Consider the following 21,792-nt stretch of genomic DNA (forward strand, 5'->3'; position numbering starts at 1 on the left):
GGGTGGGTTCTGGGTGCCTGGGTGGCTCAGTTGGTTAAATGTCTGCCTTCAGCTCAGGTCATGATCCTGGATTCCCAAGATTGGGCCCCATATTGGGCTCCCTGCTCAGTGGGGAGTCTGCCTCTCCCTCTGCCCCTCACCCTGCTCATGCTTTTTATTGCTTTCTCTCTCAAATAAATAAATGAAATCTTCTTAAAAAGTGGGTGGGGTTTTTATCTTTTGAAATACATATACATGAAATATACAGACTACATGAAATACATAAAACATATACTATATAATATACATAAATATATGGGAGACATATAATATATAGTATATATGCACAATATATATGAAATATGTTTAACAGTATGTATGGGTCTGTGAATATAAAATAAAAGTTTGCAAAATAAAAAATCTGCATATATACATATATAAATGTTACTGCAGTAGGGAACAGAAAAATCGAAGCTTATTAGTAGCTAGCAAAGGATTTTTTAGAAAAGTTTACAGATTTTGTTAGGTAGAGGTTAAACTCTACACATCTGTATTAAATACAAACATTTTATACTCAGAAAAATTAAAGCACATTTCTCTTTATGGCAGACATACTTAGTATATATTTTCGAGGAACAAACACTGAATTAACCATTGGATAGTTAGCTTGATTGATGGAGTCCTGTTCACGAGCTTGAACACTCTGGCCAAGGAAGACCTTTGTAATGAGGAGGATGCCTAAATATGAATAAAAAAATTTTTAACAAGAATTCATTTTGGTAACTTTCCCATATCACTTTACTTATTGCTCCCAGACTTGACCAGATGTTCTATAAGGGAAGAAATCCTGGCTACCTTGTTTGCCATTGTATAGTAAAATAGAAGCTCACTAAATATTTGTTGACCAAATGAAATAATTATGAAAGAGGATTCTTGTGGTTATATCAAGCAAAGCTTTATAGAAAAAGGAGGAAAGAAAATAATAAGCCGGCAATGTTTTTTATTAAGTAATCTAAAGTAAGAAACTTTTTGTTGTTGTTATTTACTGGGTAAAAATTCATCTCTCTATCATCAGCACCAAGCACATAGCTTAGGTCCTAGGAGGCACTCAATACATGTCTACTGAATGGATAAACATTTCTTTTCCTTTTAGATTCCTAAGGAATCTTTGGATTCACTCAATCCTAAGGATCTCTAGGAGTCAGTGAATCCTATAAAGTAACTTGTAATCACTAGACAGAAAACATTTAGACGACTTTTTTTTTTTACCATGTACAAGTTATAAAATACAAATTAAGAGAACCTAATTATTTTGGGAAATATATTTCAGAAGGAACTAGAAAAGACAACATCATGAAATGTTTCTTAAGATGGGAATAGAGGAGAATGAGAAAAAAGTAGCAAATGGTTTTTTCAAATAAGGAGTTCTTTCTAGATTCAATAATCCCTTAGTTTTCCAATTATTATTAACTGAATGAAAGACTGCAAAACACATGTAGTTCAACATTAATAATCATAGCAGAGCTATTATCTGGGATCTAGAATATTATTACTCTTGTTGACTTAACCAAATTTCTGACTGCCTAGTCTTTGTAGGTTGAAGAGTAGAGACCAAAGAATAGGTGTCCCTTACTCCATGACCTGTTTAATTCCCCTTATTATATGTGTGATTATTAAATATTTGTCAATACCATAAAGACGCACTGTGTCTAGTTTGCATAGACTGTATCCCTACTACCTACTGAGTGCCTAACGTGCATGCAGTAAGCATTCCATAATATTGGTAGAACTGAAGAATGAACAGTGGGAGGATGAGGCAAGAGGACCTGATGAACTGTTTTTTTCCCCAATCTGTGGTTACCAGGGGACTTCTCCCAGATGTCCTGCAAATTGGCTCATATGCTTTTATTTACCTGTATATTCAAGATGCAAAATAAAGAGTACTGATCCCTGTGAATAAATTTAAGTACCAAAAGTTTATCTTCTATGATGCAATTTATAAAGCAGACTCTACACTTCTGTTTGGTCTTTAGCCAGTTTTAGATTTACAACCAGGTTTTCTTATCTTCTATTACAATGATTAAAGACAAATAAGGCCTGCCTTCTCAAGTGCTTGGGTATGATGATGATTGCATAATTAAGCCAGGTTCTCTTTTCTCTTTCCTGTGAATTAGGGGTGTGGTGTGTGCCTCTGTGTGTGGTGTGTGTGTGTCTGTGTGTGTGTGTGTGTGACATGCATATATACTGAGTTTATTTTTAGGACACAAGTTAATGAAAAAAGGAGACAGAGAGAGGAGTTAAAATGGCGATGTAGTAGGAGGGCCCTTGTCTCTTGTGTCTCCAGTGAACAAAGGAGACTGTGAAAAGTGCTTGTTCCATATAAATTGGATTAAATATGAGTAACAAACAAGTCCCATCCTATTAAATTGACACTATAATTGTAAATATTTGTTCACAACTTGCTTAAATAGATCAGAGAGTCATATATTACTACACTGGTAAGTAATAAGCAAAATAGTTTTTAGAAAATCTTCCTGATTGATAAAACCAAATATTAAAAACATTATGAAAATAATTAATGAATACTTAGAGCTAAAAAGTTCAGAAATACTGTATATTTGTATTACCATGCCTGAAGAGCTCATGCTCAGGGGAGTTCTTCTCATCCTTATACTTTTGCTGTAAAAATTCAATTCTGGGACATTCACACATACTGAGGCTGTTAGCAAGACTAACAGCTTCTTTTCTGAGAGGCACCTATGAAGAAAAAACAAAGTCAGTATATTTATAAAATTGACATTACTTCAGCTTCAATACAGATGGTTTACTGTTTATGTTTATGAGTCTGGGCAAAGGGAAGTCAGGTTAGATTCGCTGAAAGGAAGTAGATGACCTTCACATGCAATTTTGTTGTGTAAGGCCATTTATATTTTAAATTTACAGCAAAAAAGTTTATGAAAAGTGATACAGAATAATATTTGTTCCTGTAAAAGCAGCCAGAGTCAAGATTGACAACACTGTGTGGTGAAGGAGCTGTAGTTTTTAATCTTTTCAACGATCCTCCACTAGTAATTGTTCAAATTACAAAAAGAAAAGCCAGTGTGATATTTTATGAGTGAAGGTTCTAATTTAGATGTGATGTATACATATAGATATGAGATATATAAATAAAGATTTGATACAATAGCAGTTTTGGCTTAATAATCTACACTGCTTTCCAAATATATCTCATTGTGCTAATGCATAGAAATCTTAGTTTATGCTGTGACTAAATTTAATTCTTGAAATGTTTTATCAGAAATACAGTACTACAGTAAAATTCATATTACTTGCTATGAAAGCAGCTCTGAAAAAGCAAATAAAATCTCTATTTTTAGTAGTAGGAAACCTAGAACTAAGAGAGATTAAACAATCTATCCAAGAACAGAAGTAAAAATTAGCAAACTCATGATTTGAACTCAGGTCTGCATCTCCTTGTCACTATCTCAGAGTTTTGAAATTATTACTAGTTTAATATTAGTAGCCAAATTATCTAAAAATATGTTTTCTATAAATACTGAATTGCTTATATCTTTTTTCTCATTGAAACCTGTTATCCAAAGAGGTTTTTTAAAAAAATAAATAGAGGAGGAGGGGCAAGATGGCGGAAGAGCAGGGTCTCCAAATCACGTGTCCCCACCAAATTACCTAGACAACCTTCAAATCATCCTGAAAATCTACGAATTCGGCCTGAGATTTAAAGAGAGAACAGCTGGAATGCTACAGTGAGAAGAGTTCGCGCTTCTATCAAGGTAGGAAGACGGGGAAAAAAGAAATAAAGAAACAAAAGGCCTCTGAGGGGGAGGGGCCCCGCGAGGAACCGGGCTGAGGCCGGGGCGAGTGTCCCCAGGGCAGGAGAGCCCCGTCCCGGAGGAGCAGGAGCTGCACCAACCTTCCCGGGCGGGCGGAAAGGGGCTCGCAGGGAGTTGGAGCAGGACCCAGGAGGGCGGGGATGCCCTTAGGCTCCCTGGGACACTAACAGACACCTGCGCCCTGGGGAGAGTGCCCCGAGCTCCCTAAAGGGCTGCAGCGCGCCACGGCTGGACCCGGGAGCAGCTCGGAGGGGCTCGGGCGGCGGCTCTGCGGAGAGGCGGCTGCGGACGGGAGCACGAGTCCAACAGTGCAGGCCCGAGAGCACTGGGCGCTGGGGACACAGCCCAGGATCCAGCCTCCCCCCGGGACAGGCAGAGGCCAGGAGGGCCCAGGACAGCAAGGAGGCTCCTGCCCCGAGATGAGCAGATCAGCGGCCCCGTCCCGGAGCCTCCAGGCCCTGCAGACAGAGAGCTCGTTAGTTACTGCGGGAGCTGACTCCAGGGCTCCAGAGCTGGCCGCTGCCACTGGGGTTGTTCCTCCTGGGGCCTCACGGGGTAAACAACCCCCATGAGCCCTGCACCAGGCAGGGGGCAGAGCAGCTCCCCCAAGTGCTAACACCTGAAAATCAGCACAACAGACCCCTCCCCCAGAAGACCAGCTAGACGCACAAGTTCCAGAGGAAGTCAAGGGACTTAAAGTATACAGAGTCAGAAGATACTCCCCTGTGTTTTTTTGTTTTTTTTTTTTCTTTTTGATTTGTTTGCTTCCCCCACCCTTTTTTTCCCTTTCTTCTTTTTCTTTCTCTTTTTCTTCTCTTTTTTCTACCTTTTTTTTTCTTTTTCAATTTTCTTTCCTTCTTTCTCTCCTCTCTTTTTCTCCTTTTCCCAATAAAACTTGTTTTTGGCCACTCTGCACTGAGCAAAATGACTAGAAGGGAAACGCACCTCAAAAGAAAGAATCAGAAATAGTCCTCTCTCCCACAGTTACAAAATCTGGATTACAATTCAATGTCAGAAAGCCAATCCAGAAGCACTATTATACAGCTACTGGTGGCTCTAGAAAAAAGCATAAAGGACTCAAGAGACTTCATGACTGCAGAATTTAGATCCAATCAGGCAGAAATTAAAAATCAATTGAATGAGATGCAATCCAAACTAGAAGTCCTAACGATGAGGGTTAACGAGGTGGAAGAACGAGTGAGTGACATAGAAGACAAGTTGATGGCAAAGAGGGAAACTGAGGAAAAAAGAGACAAAGAATTAAAAGACCATGAAGATAGATTAAGGGAAATAACAGCCTGAGGAAGAAAAACCTACATTTAATTGGGGTTCCCGAGGGCGCCGAAAGGGCCAGAGGGTCAGAATATGTATTTGAACAAATCATAGCTGAAAACTTTCCCAATCTGGGAAGGGAAACAGGCATTCAGATCCAGGAAATAGAGAGATCCTCCCCGAAAATCAATAAAAACCGTTCAACACCTCGACATTTAATAGTGAAGCTTGCAAATTCCAAAGATAAAGAGAAGATCCATAAAGCAGCAAGAGACAAGAAATCCCTGACTTTTATGGGGAGGAGTATTAGGGTAACAGCAGACCTCTCCACAGAGACTTGGCAGGCCAGAAAGGGCTGGGAGGATATATTCAGGGTTCTAAATGGGAAGAACATGCAACCAAGAATACTCTATCCAGCAAGGCTCTCACTTAAAATGGAAGGAGAGATAAAGAGCTTCCAAGACAGGCAGGAACTGAAAGAATATGTGACCTCCAAACCAGCTCTGCAAGTAATTTTAAGGAGGACTCTTAAAATTCCCCTTTAAGAAGAAGTTCAGTGGAACAATCCACAAAAACAAGGACTGAATAGATATCATGATGACACTAAACTCATACCTTTCAATAGTGACTCTGAACGTGAACAGGCTTAATGACCCCATCAAAAGGCGCAGGGTTTCAGACTGGATAAAAAAGCAGGACCCATCTATTTGCTGTCTACAAGAGACTCATTTTAGACAGAAGGACACCTACAGCCTGAAAATAAAAGTTTGGAGAACCATTTACCATTCAAATGGTTCTCAAAAGAAAGCAGGGGTAGCCATCCTTATATCAGATAAACTAAAATTTACCCCGAAGACTGTAGTGAGAGATGAAGAGGGACACTATCTTATACTTAAAGGATCTATCCAACAAGAGGACTTAACAATCCTCAATATATATGCCCCGAATGTGTGAGCTGCCAAATATATCAATCAATTAATAACCAAAGTGAAGAAATACTTAGATAATAATACACTTATACTTGGTGACTTCAATCTAGCTCTTTCTATACTAGATAGGTCTTCTAAGCACAACATATACAAAGAAACGAGAGCTTTAAATGATACACTGGACCAGATGGATTTCACAGATATCTACAGAACTTTACATCCAAACTCAACTGAATACACATTCTTCTCAAGTGCACATGGAACTTTCTCCAGAATAGACCACATACTGGGTCAAAAATCGGGTCTGAACCGATACCAAAAGATTGGGATCGTCCCCTGCATATTCTCAGACCATAATGCCTTGAAATTAGAACTAAATCACAACAAGAAGTTTGGAAGGACCTCAAACACGTGGAGGTTAAGGACCATCCTGCTAAAAGATGAATGGGTCAACCAGGAAATTAAGGAAGAATTAAAAAGATTCATGGAAACTAATGAAAATGAAGATACAACCGTTCAAAATCTTTGGGATGCAGCAAAAGCAGTCCTGAGGGGGAAATACATCGCAATACAAGCATCCATTCAAAAACTGGAAAGAACTCAAATACAAAAGCTAACCTTACACATAAAGGAGCTAGAGAAAAAACAGCAGATGGACCCTACACCCAGCAGAAGAAGAGATTTAATAAAGATTCGAGCAGAACTCAACGAAATCGAGACCAGAAGAACTGTGGAACAGAGCAACAGAACCAGGAGTTGGTTCTTTGAAAGAATTAATAAGATAGATAAACCATTAGCCAGCCTTATTAAAAAGAAGAGAGAGAAGACTCAAATTAATAAAATCATGAATAAGAAAGGAGAGATCACTACCAACACCAAGGAAATACAAACGATTTTAAAAACATATTATGAACAGCTCTATGCCAATAAATTAGGCAATCTAGAAGAAATGGACGCATTCCTGGAAAGCCACAAACTACCAAAACTGGAGCAGGAAGAAATAGACAACCTGAACAGGCCAATAACCAGGGAGGAAATTGAAGAAGTCATCAAAAACCTCCCAAGACACAAGAGTCCAGGGCCAGATGGCTTCCCAGGGGAATTCTATCAAACGTTTAAAGAAGAAATCATACCTATTCTACTAAAGCTGTTTGGAAAGATAGAAAGAGATGGAGTACTTCCAAATTCATTCTATGAGGCCAGCATCACCTTAATTCCAAAACCAGACAAAGACCCCACCAAAAAGGAGAATTACAGACCAATATCCCTGATGAACATGGATGCAAAAATTCTCAACAAGATACTAGCCAATAAGATCCAACAACACATTAAGAAAATTATTCACCATGACCAAGTAGGATTTATCCCCGGGACACAAGGCTGGTTCAACACTCATAAAACAATCAATGTGATTCATCATATCAGCAAGAGAAAATCCAAGAACCATATGATCCTCTCATTAGATGCAGAGAAAGCATTTGACAAAATACAGCATCCATTCCTGATCAAAATTCTTCAGAGTGTAGGGATAGAGGGAACATTCCCCGACATCTTAAATGCCATCTACGAAAAGCCCACAGCAAATATCATTCTCAATAGGAAAGCACTGGGAGCCTTTCCCCTACGATCAGGAACAAGACAGGGATGTCTACTCTCACCACTGCTATTCAAAATACTACTGGAAGTCCTAGCCTCAGCAATCAGACAACAAAAAGACATTTCAAATTGGCAAAGAAGAAGTAAAACTCTCCCTCTTTGCCGATGACATGATACTCTACATAGAAAACCCAAGAGTCTCCACTCCAAGATTGCTAGAACTCATACAGCAATTTGGTAGTGTGGCAGGATACAAAATCAATGCCCAGAAATCAGTGGCATTTCTATATACTAACCTTGAGACTGAAGAAAGAGAAATTAAGGAGTCAATCCCATTTACAATTGCACCCAAAAGCATAATATACCTAGGAATAAACCTAACCAAAGAGGTAAAGGATCTATACCCTAAAAACTATAGAACACTTCTGAAAGAAATTGAGGAAGACACAAAGAGATGGAAAAATATTCCATGCTCATGGATTGGCAGAATTAATATTGCAAAAATGTCAATGTTACCCAGGGCAATTTACACGTTTAATGCAATCCCTATCAAAATACCATGGACTTTCTTCAGAGAGTTAGAACAAATCATTTTAAGATTTGTGTGGAATCAGAAAAGACCCCGAATAGCCAGGGGAATTTTAAAAAAGAAAACCATATCTGGGGGCATCACAATGCCAGATTTCAGGTTGTACTACAAAGCTGTGGTCATCAAGACAGCGTGGTACTGGCACAAAAACAGACACATAGATCAATGGAACAGAATAGAGAACCCAGAAGTGGACCCTGAACTTTATGGTCAACTAATATTCGATAAAGGAGGAAAGACTATCCATTGGAAGAAAGACAGTCTCTTCAATAAATGGTGCTGGGAAAATTGGACAGCAACATGCAGAAGAATGAAACTAGACCACTCTCTTGCACCATACACAAACTCAAAATGGATGAAAGATCTAAATGTGAGTCAAGATTCCATCAAAATCCTAGAGGAGAACCCAGGCAACACCCTTTTTAAACTCAGCCACAGTAACCTCTTGCAAGATACATCCACGAAGGCAAAAGAAACAAAAGCAAGAATGAACTATTGGGACTTCATCAAGATAAGAAGCTTTTGCACAGCAAAGGATACAGTCAACAAAACTAAAAGACAACCTACAGAATGGGAGAAGATATTTGCAAATGACGTATCAGATAAAGGGCTAGTTTCCAAGATCTATAAAGAACTTATTAAGCTCAACACCAAAGAAAAAAACAATCCAATCATGAAATGGGCAAAATACATGAAGAGAAATCTCACAGAGGAAGACACAGACATGGCCAACATGCACATGAGAAAATGCTCTGCATCACTTGCCATCAGGGAAATACAAATCAAAACCACAATGAGATACCACCTCACACCAGTTAGAATGGGGAAAATTAATAAGGCAGGAAACCATAAATGTTGGAGAGGATGTGGAGAAAAGGGAACCCTCCTGCACTGTTGGTGGGAATGTGAACTGGTGCAGCCACTCTGGAAAACTGTGTGTAGGTTCCTCAAAGAGTTAAAAATAGACCTGCCCTACGACCCAGCAATTGCACTGTTGGGGATTTACCCCAAAGATACAGATGCAATGAAATGCCGGGACACCTGCACCCCGATGTTTCTAGCAGCAATGTCCACAATAGCCAGACTGTGGAAGGAGCCTCGGTGTCCATCGAAAGATGAATGGATAAAGAAGATGTGGTTTATGTATACAATGGAATATTACTCAGCCATTAGAAACGACAAATACCCACCATTTGCTTCAACGTGGATGGAACTGGAGGGTATTATGCTGAGTGAAGTAAGTCAATCGGAGAAGGACAAACATTATATGTTCTCATTCATTTGGGGAATATAAATAATAGTGAAAGGGAATATAAGGGAAGGGAGAAGAAATGTGTGGGAAATATCAGAAAGGGAGACAGAACATAAAGACTCCTAACTCTGGGAAACAAACTAGGGGTGGTGGAAGGGGAGGAGGGCAGGGGGTGGGGGTGAATGGGTGACGGGCACTGAGGGGGGCACTTGACAGGATTAGCACTGGGTGTTATTCTGTATGTTGGTAAATTGAACACCAATAAAAAATAAATTTATTAAAAAAATAAGAAAAAATAAATACAAAAATGTGGCTCCTGTTAGTATAAGTTCCACATCCTAGTAAATACAACCTTCTCAGATTTCCAATAAACACCACTAAATATCCATTAGATACAATGTATGTGGATGGCATTATGCAGCTACATAAAGAATATTCTCAGCCTTCATGAATAAGAAGGAAGGACCCTAGAGAGAGTACAGGCAGTAATCTTTCTGACATCAGCTATGGCAACATATTTCTAGCTATGTCTCCTGAGGCAAGGGAAATAGAAGCAAAAATGAACTGTCAGGACTGCACCAAAGTAAAGTGTTTCTGTACAGCAAAGGAAACAATCAACAGAATAAAAAAGGCAATCTACTAAATGAGATATTTGCAAATGATTTATCTGATAAAGTGTTGGTATCCAAAATATATAAAGAACTTATAAAACTCAACACCTAAAAACCAAAAACTCAATTCAAAAATGGGCAGGTGACAAAACATGAGACTCCTAACTCTGGGAAACGAACAAAGCGTTAGTGGAAGGGGAAGCGGGTAAGGGGATGGGGGTAACTGGGTGACAGGCACTGAGAAGGGCACTTGATGGGATGAGCACTGGGTTTTATACTATATGTTGGCAAATCGAACTTCAAAAAAAAAAATCTCAAAAATGCGGAGAAGATATGATTAGATATTTCTCCAAAGAAGACATACAGATGGCCGTGAGACACATGAAAAGATGCTCAACATCACTTATCGTCAGGGAAATGCAAATCAATACTACAATGAGACATCACCAAACACCTGTCAGAATGGCTAAAATTAACAACACAAGAAACAGCAAGTGTTGGTGAGGATGTGGAGAAACAGGAACTTTTGTGTACTTTGGATGGAATTCAAACTAGGGCAGCCAGTGTGGAAAACAATATGGAACTCAAAAAGTTACATATAGAACTACCCTATGATCCAGTAATTGCACTACTATTTACACACCAAAAACAAAAGCACTAATTCAAAATGATTCACATACCCCCATGTTTATTGCAGCATTATTTATGATAGCCAAATTATGAAAACAGCTCAAGTATCCACTGATAGATAAATGGATAAAGAACATGTGGAATATATGTACAATGGAATATTATTCAGCCATGAAAAGGAATGAAATGTCATTTGCAACAACATGGATGGATCTAGAGAGTATTGTGCTAAGTGAAGTAAGTCAGTCAGAGGAAGACAAATACCATATAATTCACTCATATGTGGAATTTAAGAAATAAAATAAGCAAGCAAAAGAAAAAAGAGAGAAACCAAGAAACTATAGAGAATAAACTGATAGTTACCACAGAGAAGGTAAGTGGGGGGCTAAGGGAAATAGGGAATGGGTATTAAAGAGTACACTAAATTGTTATGATGAAAAAATGATTTAAAAATAAAAAATACAGGGATCCCTGGGTGGCACAGCGGTTTGGCGCCTGCCTTTGGCCCAGGGCGCGATCCTGGAGACCCGGGATCGAATCCCACATCGGGCTCCCGGTGCATGGAGCCTGCTTCTCCCTCTGCCTGTGTCTCTGCCTCTCTCTCTCCCTCTGTGTGTGACTATCATAAATAAATAAAAATTAAAAAAAAAATAAAAAAAATAAAAAATACAATCAGACGATGTAAAAAAAAAAAAGAAAGGGGGAGACAGAAACAATACCCACTAATTAAAAATAAAAACCATCAAAAGATATGTCAAATAAGATCTCCCTTTTTTCTTTTTTTTTAGGTGGGGGAGGGGCAAAGGGAGAGGAAGAAAGAATCTCAAGCAGGCTCCCTGCCCAGCATGGAGCCTGATGTGGGGCTCAACAGGGCTCATTGTGGCTTGATGCAGCTTGAATAGGGCTCAAGTGAGGCTCAATCTCACAACCCTGAGATCATGACCTGAGCCCAAATCAAGAGTTAGATGCTTAACTGAATGAGCTACCCAGGCACCCCTCCTTTTTGAAATGAAATGATTAAGAACAAGTTTGTAGAGGTAAGGGATCAGTGCTAGACTTTGAAGATTAGACATAATTCCAAATATCAGAAATTTTAAAGGAAAGTCTTTTTAAGAAGAGGAAAGCATATGAAGGTATAGAAACAGGTATGATTGTTATCCACCCACCTATTCAACTATCCATCATGCATGAATCAGATTTCCACTAAGATCTCTTAAGAAAGTCCCTGTCCTTAAGGACTTGTAGAGAAATGCACACACAATTGTATTTCAATATATGAATATTTTTCAATATAACAAATGTGCTACAATTCTCAACTGCCACTGATTACCACTTAACAAGCTTCTACTTAACCAGTACACAGAATTAAGCAGTATTTCTATCCTTTCTAGAACCTATGGTATGGTGATAGTTCAAGGATAAGACAGTACTTTAAAAAATACTGATGTGCTAGCATAGGGTCAATAATACTGTTAATAATGTTAGTGACAGATGGTAATTACACTAAGCGGTGGGGGACACTGAGTAATACACAAAATTGTTAAATCAGTATACTGTTTACCTGAAACTAATATAACATTGTATATCAACTATACTTCAGTAATACAATTTTTTAAAAAAGCATATGTATTTCTATTCCACCCAGGTGTATTGCATGCTTATGAAAAGTCAATTGTGTTCCTAAACTTTTTTATACCAGTTGTATTTGTTATTGAAATTATACAGATTAAATAAAACAATGAAATATGAGAAAAAATGAGAGCTGTTTCTCTGAAAACTAAGTGGAGAGCTTTGATAAGATTGCAGAGTGAGTAATCATTAAAAGCTTCTGGTAAAGCATGTGTAGGTGAGGCAAACACAAAAGTTTGGTGGTGGCAGGGAGGATCATACAAACTAGAACTAAATTGATTTTTGCACTCGAGCTGCTTTGCAAGAATATTTAGTTCATGCTCAACTTTGAAGAAAATGAAACTAGCATGTAATATGGTTGTGGCCTGATCTAAAAAAGACTATCAGGAGTTCCAATCTCATATCAAAGGATCAAAGGCTTTGGCCCCACATAAAAAGATAGACAAATGAAAGGTGCCTGCGTGGCTCAGTCAGTTAAGTGTCGGCCTTCAGCTCAGGTCTTGACCCCAGGACCCTGGAATCAAGCCCCCAGTTGGGCTCCCTGCTCCATGGAGAGTCTGTTTCTCTTTCTCCCTCTGCCCTTCCCTTCCCCCTCTCTATTCCTGCCCCCCACCCCTGCAACCCTACTAGTGCTCTCTTGCTCTTTCTCTCAAATAAATGAAATGTTTTTTTAAAAGACAAATAAGACAAATGTAATCTAAGTTTATATGTTTTTTTATTATTTTTTTTTAAATTTAAGTAAACTCTACTCTATACATGAGGCTCAAACTCATGACCCTGAGATCAAGAACACATGTTCTCTCAACTGAACCAGCCAGGTACTCCTGTAAGTTTATATGTTGTAAGTCTGCTAAAGGGGTGCTCATGTTGGCAGCATGTATATTGTTTGCTAAAGAGTTCTTTAAGTAATCATTTGTTTATAGTTCCCCATATTAATTGACTTTTTGTTAAACCTGTAAACGAGGTAAGAGGGCTCCTACTGTTTGAGAACTCAGGGAAGGCTGCATAAGGTGGAAGTCCTTGAGCTGAGACTTGAAGGATAAGTTTGCCATAAGAGCATTTCATCAAAGGAAGCGTGGCACTGAGGTGTGTTAGGAGAATCACAAGGGAAGTACATATTTCATTTGAGATATTTGTTATATTTGGTACTAGGGAGTTAGGTTGAAGCTAGATTTTGAGGGGCCTTAAATGCCAGGCAGAGGGATTTGGATTTCATTCTGAGGTTTTTTTTGTTTTTTTTTTTAATCTTGAAACAGTGCGGTGTGAGCTATGAAAACAGTATTTTATTAGGAAAGATTGCTTTGTACTATTAAAGGAGATGGACTAGAGAGTAGCCCAAGGGCAAGAAGGTTGCCTACTAGGAAACTACAAGCAAAGATTAGAGGGAAATTATTATTATTTCTTTTAAAGTAGGCTCCACACCCAGCATGGAGCCCAAGGCAGGGCTTGAATTTATGACTCTTGATCTCAAAGACCCGAGCTGATATTAAGAACTGGACACTTAACCGACTGAGCCACCCAGGTACCCCTAGATGGAATGTTCTAAGTGGTGGTGGGCAATGGGAACAGGGAGGAGAAGGAAGAATGCAAGTGATACAGTAAAAGGAAGAATCACTACAAACTATAAATGATTAGATACAGGGGATGATCGAAGAGGGAGTGTTCATATGTGATTTTAAGGCTTTGAACCCAATGGGTGGAGAGAATGACAACATTAAGAGTAGAAATAAGACAAGAAGACAGGGAGAGAGTTGCTTATGGGCAAAAGATGAAAGGCTGGTTTTAGATATACTGTATTAGGAGATAGGGCAGATTAACCAGGTAGGAATGGCAGCTGTGGGAGTCGGAGCAGACAGAGATCAGGAGGCAGGCTGGCTGAGGATGTACATTATGGAGAAAGCCAAAATGGAATAAATGATACTTTCTATGGCTATTGACCAAGTCCTTGGATATCAAAGAGAGTATCTTATCTTCCCCTCTGACCTCCAGCCCTCTGCCTTACAAAGTCACTGCCAATCTAAGCCAGATTAGTCTTCTAAACTGCTTATGCAGCTCATGTTTTTAGTCTTATTCCATCTCTTAAATGATGCAGTACATAAGTATTTATTTTTGCTCCTTGCATGCATACCATAGCATAAAAATCTAGTTTATCAGATCTATGTGCTACACAGTGATTTTTCTAGCCAATTATGTTCCCTTGTTTCTAAGATTTTAACAACGAGAGTAATTGGTAGTGTGTGGAGGAAAAAGGGCAGATTAGTGAACCTTAATCTTGTGGTATTCTCAGGTTTAGAGAGAAGGGGGGGAATAAAAAGAAAACAAAGGCAGGACAATCAGAAAAATAGGAGGGTAACAATAGTGTAATATCATGGATGCCAAAGGAGAGTTTTGAAACAGAAAGAGCAGTCAATATTATCAGATAGCTTAGATAATAATGGTAAGTTTTACATAAAAACTTTCCATGTGCCAGGAACTGGTCCAAGAACCTTTGGGTAAATTTTAAGAATACATTTTATTTAATCTAATATACCTGAAATATTACCATTTCAACATGTAATCAATATAAGCAATTATAGTCTTTTGTCTATACTAAGTCTTTCAAAACTGGTATTTGTTTTAAAACTTTTAGCACATCTGAATTCTGAGGAGTCACATTTCAAATGTTCAACAGTCACCTGTGGGTAGTGGCTACCATACTGGACAGAGAGCCGGCAGAAGGTTTATAGATACTGTATCTCTTAAGGGAGGTGCAGGAGATAAAGCAGTAGCAGTGTCAGGCAAGCAGAAAACACCAGGAAATGTTAGCCCCAGTCTTTCTGCCAACCTTTATGCCCATGGTAGCCCACACACAGTTCTCTGGAAACACCCTGAGCACTCCAGTCAGCCTTCAAATCCTCTATTCCTCACCTCCTTCTCACCTCTCTTCCAGAAAGTACTGTGAGGGTACTCTCACCATACCACCTGCTAAAGCCGCCACCACCACCTCTAGCATGAGCTGCTGCAGTACTTCCCCCAGAAACTGCCTTTGTCATCTTCTCCTATGCCCTCTAGTCCCTATTCCACTGAGTGGCTAGAATGTTCTGTTGGTGATTTTTCTTTATTGTGGTAAAAAATACATCAAGTAAAACTACCACTTTAATCATTTTTAAGTGTACTATTCATTGGCATTAAGTGCCTTCACAGTGTTGTGCAACCATCATCATTAACTCATTTCCAGGACTTTTCATCATCCCAAATAGAAGCTTTGCACTCATTAAACAATTAACTCCCTATCCTTCCATCCTGCTCATCCCTGGTACCTCTATTCTGCTTTGTCTCTACCAATTTGCCTATTCTAAGTATCTCATACAAGTTGAATTATACAATATTTGTCCTTTTGTGTTTGGCTTATTTCATTAGCATAATGCTTTCAAGGTTTAACCATGTGTCAGAATTTAATTCCTTATTATGGCTAATAGTCCATTGTATGGATATACCACATTTTGTTTATCCATTCATCTGCTGAAGGGCATTTGGGTTGTTTTTAGTATTTGGTTATTGTGAATAACGGTGTTATGAACATGGACGTACAAGTATCCAAGATCTCTTTAATGGTTATCTCACTAAATCCTAACAACAACTCTGTGGAATACTTACTATTATTACTTTCATTTAGATAGGAAGAGACACAGAGAGGTGAAGTCACATAGCTGGTGAGCAGGAAAGCCAGGATTTACATGCAGCAACATTATCATTTCACGTGTGCCATACTGTCAAAAGGATTAGGAAGCACTGCTTTATACCTGTGTGTTCCAGCTGCCTCATCAAGAGGGTGGAAGACTAAGAAAGGATGAATGGATACTTTAGAGCTTAGAGGACCGGGCGGCAACGTGGGGACAATGAAGTAGAGAATAAAGGAGTGGTGGCAGTAAAAAAGAAAAAGAAACACAGAATGGTAGCTAGACAGCACAGCAATGTTGAGTGAATGGATTTCTTTTTTCAAAATGGGGAGTGTTTTTAAGATGGACATTAGAGAGTTTAAAACAGAGAAGTAGATTTCAGAATCAACAATAACAGGATCACAACAGAAAAATAAAATACCTAGAAATATTGTATATGTACATGAAATATATGTACAAAAACGTGAGAGAATTAATTCATAGCAAGAGTTAAACCTATATGGGAATACAATATATATTATTTTTATATATATATATATATATATATATATATATACAGAAATATTAGATAGACAGATAAAGTAATTGAGGGACTTACTCTGGTATAATACAAAGAAGGAAGATGCTATACTTTCCAGCACCAAGCTCTCTGTGAAACAGCAGTTTGCTATAAATATGGATAAAAGGATTGAGAATTGAATCCTGTCTAACCAGCAGCAAAGCTTTATTCATTAGGAAGAAAACATTATTCTGAAGGACATTTTATGCTACCTTGCTTGTTTCACTGTCTTTGAATCCCTTTTCAAGTATTTGTAGCAGATGCTTTTTCTTCACTGTAACTTCAGGATCAAAAACATAGAAAAGACATTCCAGCATCTTTCGATAGCTCCTTAAAGATAATTGAGAAAAAAAAGAAGTGTGAGAATTGATTTCAAAGTTTAGCTATAGACAAGGCAACCGTATATCCTGCCCAGGATATTTCACATTTACAGTGAATGTTCCAGATTCATTATTAAGCCTCCAATCCCCCTCAGTCTCACAAAGAGCCTCAGTGTGGTTATCCCACTAGTCGTCCTAGTCAAGGGAGACACAGGAAAAGGAAATATTTACCAACATGGTATATTATCAACATTGTAAACTTTTAAAAGACTCTTTTACACCATAAAATCAGACTTCTATAAAAATGTTCCTTATGGAATTTAACTTCTTACTCTGAATCATGCATTTCTTCATTGTCAAAAAACTTTTGGAATTTCTCTTCAAATTTTAGTCTCAGAATCCGGTTGTTAACTTTGATGACACGTTTTACTTTCACTCCTGTAATACCATATGTTCTGAAGTCCCATGTACAAAAACGTGAGAGAATTAATTCATAGCAAGAGTTAAACCTATATGGGAATACAGAATATATATAAAGAAGACAACAGATTGTCCTTAAAATGTTGAAGAACACTAAGTTACACATGATAAAAGTTACAGCCCATATTTTATGTTTTTTGCTAAAGATACATTGTCCTATGTAGCTCTGTTTTCAAACTAGGTACACTTAATCAATAAAAGAGATGCTAAACTTTGAAACATAAAAGTAAGAGTTGTTTTACTAATTATTATATATGTGCTTTGAGTAAAAGATATATTGGTTGAGTAATCCTCTATTATTGAAACACTTTTTTTTTGGCTTCCGTGAAAACTATACATTTTTGGCTTTCTTCTTATTTGCTGCTCCTTCATGGTTTTCTTTGCTGATTATTTTTCCCCTGACAGATTTCTAAATGTTGGATTGTAGCAGGAATCCATCTTTGGCTGTCCTCTTGCTTCCATGAACACTATCCCTAGGTGATTTCATCTGGTTCCTTGGCAATATATAGAAAAATACTTTTTATATATACCAATCCAACATTTTATTTCCAGACTTTATTTCTACCCAACTTAGGTGGATACCCTGACTTGAACATCCAACTGCCTACTTGGTATGTTCACTTGCATATGGAACAGGCCTTCCAAGCTTATTCATCACCTGCCACTGAGCCTGCTCCTCCTGAGTGTTTTCCATCTCAGTCTATGGTACCAGCGTCTAACTGGTAGCTTAAGTTAAAATCCCAGGAATAAACCTTGCTTCTTCTCTGCCCCACCACTAACCAATTCTTCAGCAAGTCTGTTTGGGCCCTATGTCTAAAATAACATCCTGAATATAACCTTATGTCATTAGCATCACATCTCTCATTTGGACTACTGCAAATAACTTCATAATTAGGGATATAGATGTGAAAGGGGCAGGGTCCCTGCTCTCAGGGAACCTCTAATGCAAGAAGTTGGCCAATAAATAAACAAGACATAAATAAAATCATTTCTAAACTGATAAGGACTTTGAAGAGAGAGAATTTTAGGGTAAGGGTTGGAATGAGGGCTACTTAAGACTGGTCTTGGATAAGATCTTTCAGAGAAGATATTTGAACTAAGAAAAGAAGGAGGGGCCAACTATGTGAAGATCTCAAGAAAACGTATTGGAAGTGCTCATCTGCTCTCTACTGCCCTTACTGGGCCATGTCCTGTCTTAAAGTAGCACAGAATTTGGATTAAGATGAGATTTTAAAGTGGATCAATTTGAAAATGTTAGTGATCTTATACAGGATACACTCACTTGTAATGAGATGTCTGGTTCTTACTGGCTTATCAACCAAGGCCTGAGTAGGGTGTGGGCTAAGATCACAAAGGTGAGCTTCCGGGTGGATGGTCTGTCCCTGAGACAAACCTATTTAAGAGTGTTTGCCTTTCTTACTAGCAAAGACTAAATCAGTACAGCTAGGAGTTGCCCAGTTACTCTTCCTTTGGAATTGAAAAGTGAGCTGCCCAAATCAAACCATTCCCACAGGAGCACACAGTCTGTTAGGAGACAGAGATAAGTAGTATTGCAACCAGCATCATGCACTGATAATTAGTTCAGAGGTCTGGCTAAATAGCATCATCATCATGAAGAGTGGGAAACCTACAGTCTCATGCACAGAGGGATCGTTCCAAGTCACCAGTTATCTTTACTGATTGATTAGCAAATACCAAGTGCCTATTACATTCAGACACTGTGTTAGATGTTGTAGAATAGTCTAAAAGGAATGTTATGGAGACCTGTGTGCATGGGATCTGGGTCACAATGGAGAGGAGAGAATGAATGCAAGAGACATCATGGAAGGTCTTGGCCTGATTGGATGTGGATACTGGGAGTCAATGTTTGTTGAGTCTGACTGGTAGGATGGTAGCACCACAAACGGGAATGGAGGAGTCAGTAGAGAGGGATGGTTTGTACTTAGGAAGAGGGAAACAAAACCTAAATATTAAAAACTAAGCATTTTCACATGATCTTATTTAATCTTAGCAGTAATATTTTGTGGTAGATTTTTTTTTCTCATTTTTATAGATGAGGTTCGAATGGGCTAAGGTTCAAATGGGTTCCAATGGGTTAAAGTTATTTTTCTCATTTAATAGATGAGGTTCAAATGACTGTTTCAAGGTTATGTAGATAGAATTTGACCTAGGTTTTCTGACTCTAACTTTACTGTGTATTTTATTATTCACAGCTGAGTTCTCTTTTGAATGTGTTGAGTTTGCCTTGCCAGTTGGACATCCAGATAGAAACATGTAACAGGAATAGAGTAAAGGAAAAAGACTGTAACTTTAAGTATTTTTTAAAAATTCAGGAATACAAGCAACTGGGAAGAGGATATAGAAAGGAAATAGAAAAATATCTAAGTACAAAAAACAAGAGAGGTGAGGGACACCTAGGTGGCTTAGTTGATTAAGCATCTGCCTTTGGTTCAGGTCATGATCTCAGGGTCCTGGGATCAAGCCCCACATTGGGCTCCCAGCTCAGTGGGGAGTCTGCCTCTCCATCTACCTCCCTCACCTGGCTCGTGCTCTCTCTCTCTCTCATATAAATATATAAAATCTTAAAAACAAACAAACAAACAAACAAAGAGAGGTGAAGTTACAAAGAAGGAATAGTTAGCAGCATCAGGTACAGTAGAGGCCAGGAGAGTGAGGGCCCATCATTTCATTGGGTACTGTCACTCATCCAGTGGTACCAGAATTTGTGAGCATCCCTAGTGGTGATGATATACATCATTGACTGAGATTAGTTACACAGAGAGATGGCTATAATCATTCAATAATCTCCAAATGATCTACTCATTTAGTAAATGTACAATGCCCATTTTTAAAATGGCTGGAACTCAATAAAACCTATTAAAATATACATTAAAATCATAAACAAGGGTTTAATAAATACTGTCAACTTACTTGCTGACTTATATTAATATCCTCAGTATAAAACAAGTTTATGCTGCTGTAACTCCCTGAAATAGTACAGGAAGAATGAAATCTTTATATATGAGTTAGATTACAGAAAGTCATTATATATATAAAAGTGAAACTGTTAAGTATATATTAAGTGATGTGGAAACAACAAATAGTAGTTATTTATGGAGTTATGAATTCAGCCAGCCCTATGCTAGGTGTTGTGATTTATGAGGTACATGAAACATTTTATCTGTCCCCAAGGAATTTACCTATTGTTTTGTGATGTTTTGAACTTATTTCTTTAAGTTTTAAATGCCCCATATCTATAACCAGGTTCAAAGCTTCTCAAACACAAGGACAGTGTCTTTTAGGCTTTGGAGTCTTGACTTGACCAATGACATCTGTTGTCAATGGCTAACTCAATTGGTAATACATAGATAGATAAAATGAATCTGTAATAATGCCACAGTGGCAAAAATCTACTCATCAAGGAAGTCTCTATAAAATAAGGTCTTTTTTAAACTGAAAAATATAGTCCTTTTATCTTATAAAATAAATGAAGCTAAGAATATATGATACACAATTAGAAATCTGCAATGCTCTTTTGCTAAGAAAATAAAGGCTATTTTGACAGAAAATCTTTGTATTTGGGTTTTAGCTCTACTAGTTTTTTAATTTAAATCCTAAATCATTGGCTTTAAAAGTATTAATAAAAGAGAAGCCAGTGTTGAAATAAAATAACTAGATGTTTAGCACATAGAGCAATTTAAAGCACTTTAGTAGTTATTTCCTTTTTTTAAAAAGTAATCTCTACCTCCACTGTGGGGCCTGAAATCATGACCCCCAGATCAAGAGTTGCAAGCTCTTCCAACTGAGCCAGGCAGGCACCCCAGTACTTATTTCTTAACATCTGTAAAAAATCACAGCTAAGGTGGTCAAGCTGTGGTACACTAAAAGTAAAAAACAATTCTTCAAAATCTGCCAACATATATTTGATTTTCTTCTTTTTAAAACCAAGTAAAAAATTGCTAATGCTTATCAAAATCCATCAAAGTTGGGGCGCCTGGGTGGTTCAGTTGGTTAAGCATCTGCCTTCGGCTCAGGTCATAATCTCAAGAATCCTGGGATCAAGCCTGACCTAGTCCTGGGATAGAGCTCTGTATGGGCTCTGTGCTCAGCCTGCTTCTCCCTCTGCCCCTCCCCCTGCTCATGAGCTCTCTCTCTCTCTCTCTTATATAAATAAAGAAATAAATAAATCTTTTTTAAAAATCCATCAAAGCTAATTTACAGCAGGCTGAATAGTTACCTAAATGGCTTTTTAGTCATTTTGCTTTTATGTATATTTTTTCTCTATAATCTACTTGTTTTGTGAAGACCCTCCTCTGCAAGAAGTTAAAAAGAAACAAAATAATAATACACAAATCTGTGTAGGTTGAGTGAATATACATGAAAGACTGAAAAAATATTCATGCATCCTGTAGGCAGACACCATTCAATTTTTGCAC

At 38.1% G+C, this 21,792-nt stretch overlaps 1 protein-coding gene across 1 annotated transcript in view; it reads right to left on the minus strand.

Annotated features, from left to right (window-relative positions):
* LRRC9 (leucine rich repeat containing 9) overlaps nt 1-21,792 on the minus strand; it is a 134,197-nt gene that overhangs the window by 84,795 nt on the left and 27,610 nt on the right. The window contains exons 11-14 of the mRNA XM_055303561.1: nt 17,209-17,385; nt 16,769-16,886; nt 2,607-2,736; nt 595-717 (exon numbers count right to left, since the gene is read on the minus strand). Of these exons, the coding sequence (XP_055159536.1) occupies nt 595-717; nt 2,607-2,736; nt 16,769-16,886; nt 17,209-17,385 (548 nt within the window). The remainder of the gene's footprint in view (nt 1-594; nt 718-2,606; nt 2,737-16,768; nt 16,887-17,208; nt 17,386-21,792) is intronic.

This window comes from Nyctereutes procyonoides, unplaced genomic scaffold (assembly GCF_905146905.1).
Source record: "Nyctereutes procyonoides isolate TBG_1078 unplaced genomic scaffold, NYPRO_anot_genome, whole genome shotgun sequence".
NCBI classification, from domain to species: Eukaryota; Metazoa; Chordata; class Mammalia; order Carnivora; family Canidae; genus Nyctereutes; species Nyctereutes procyonoides.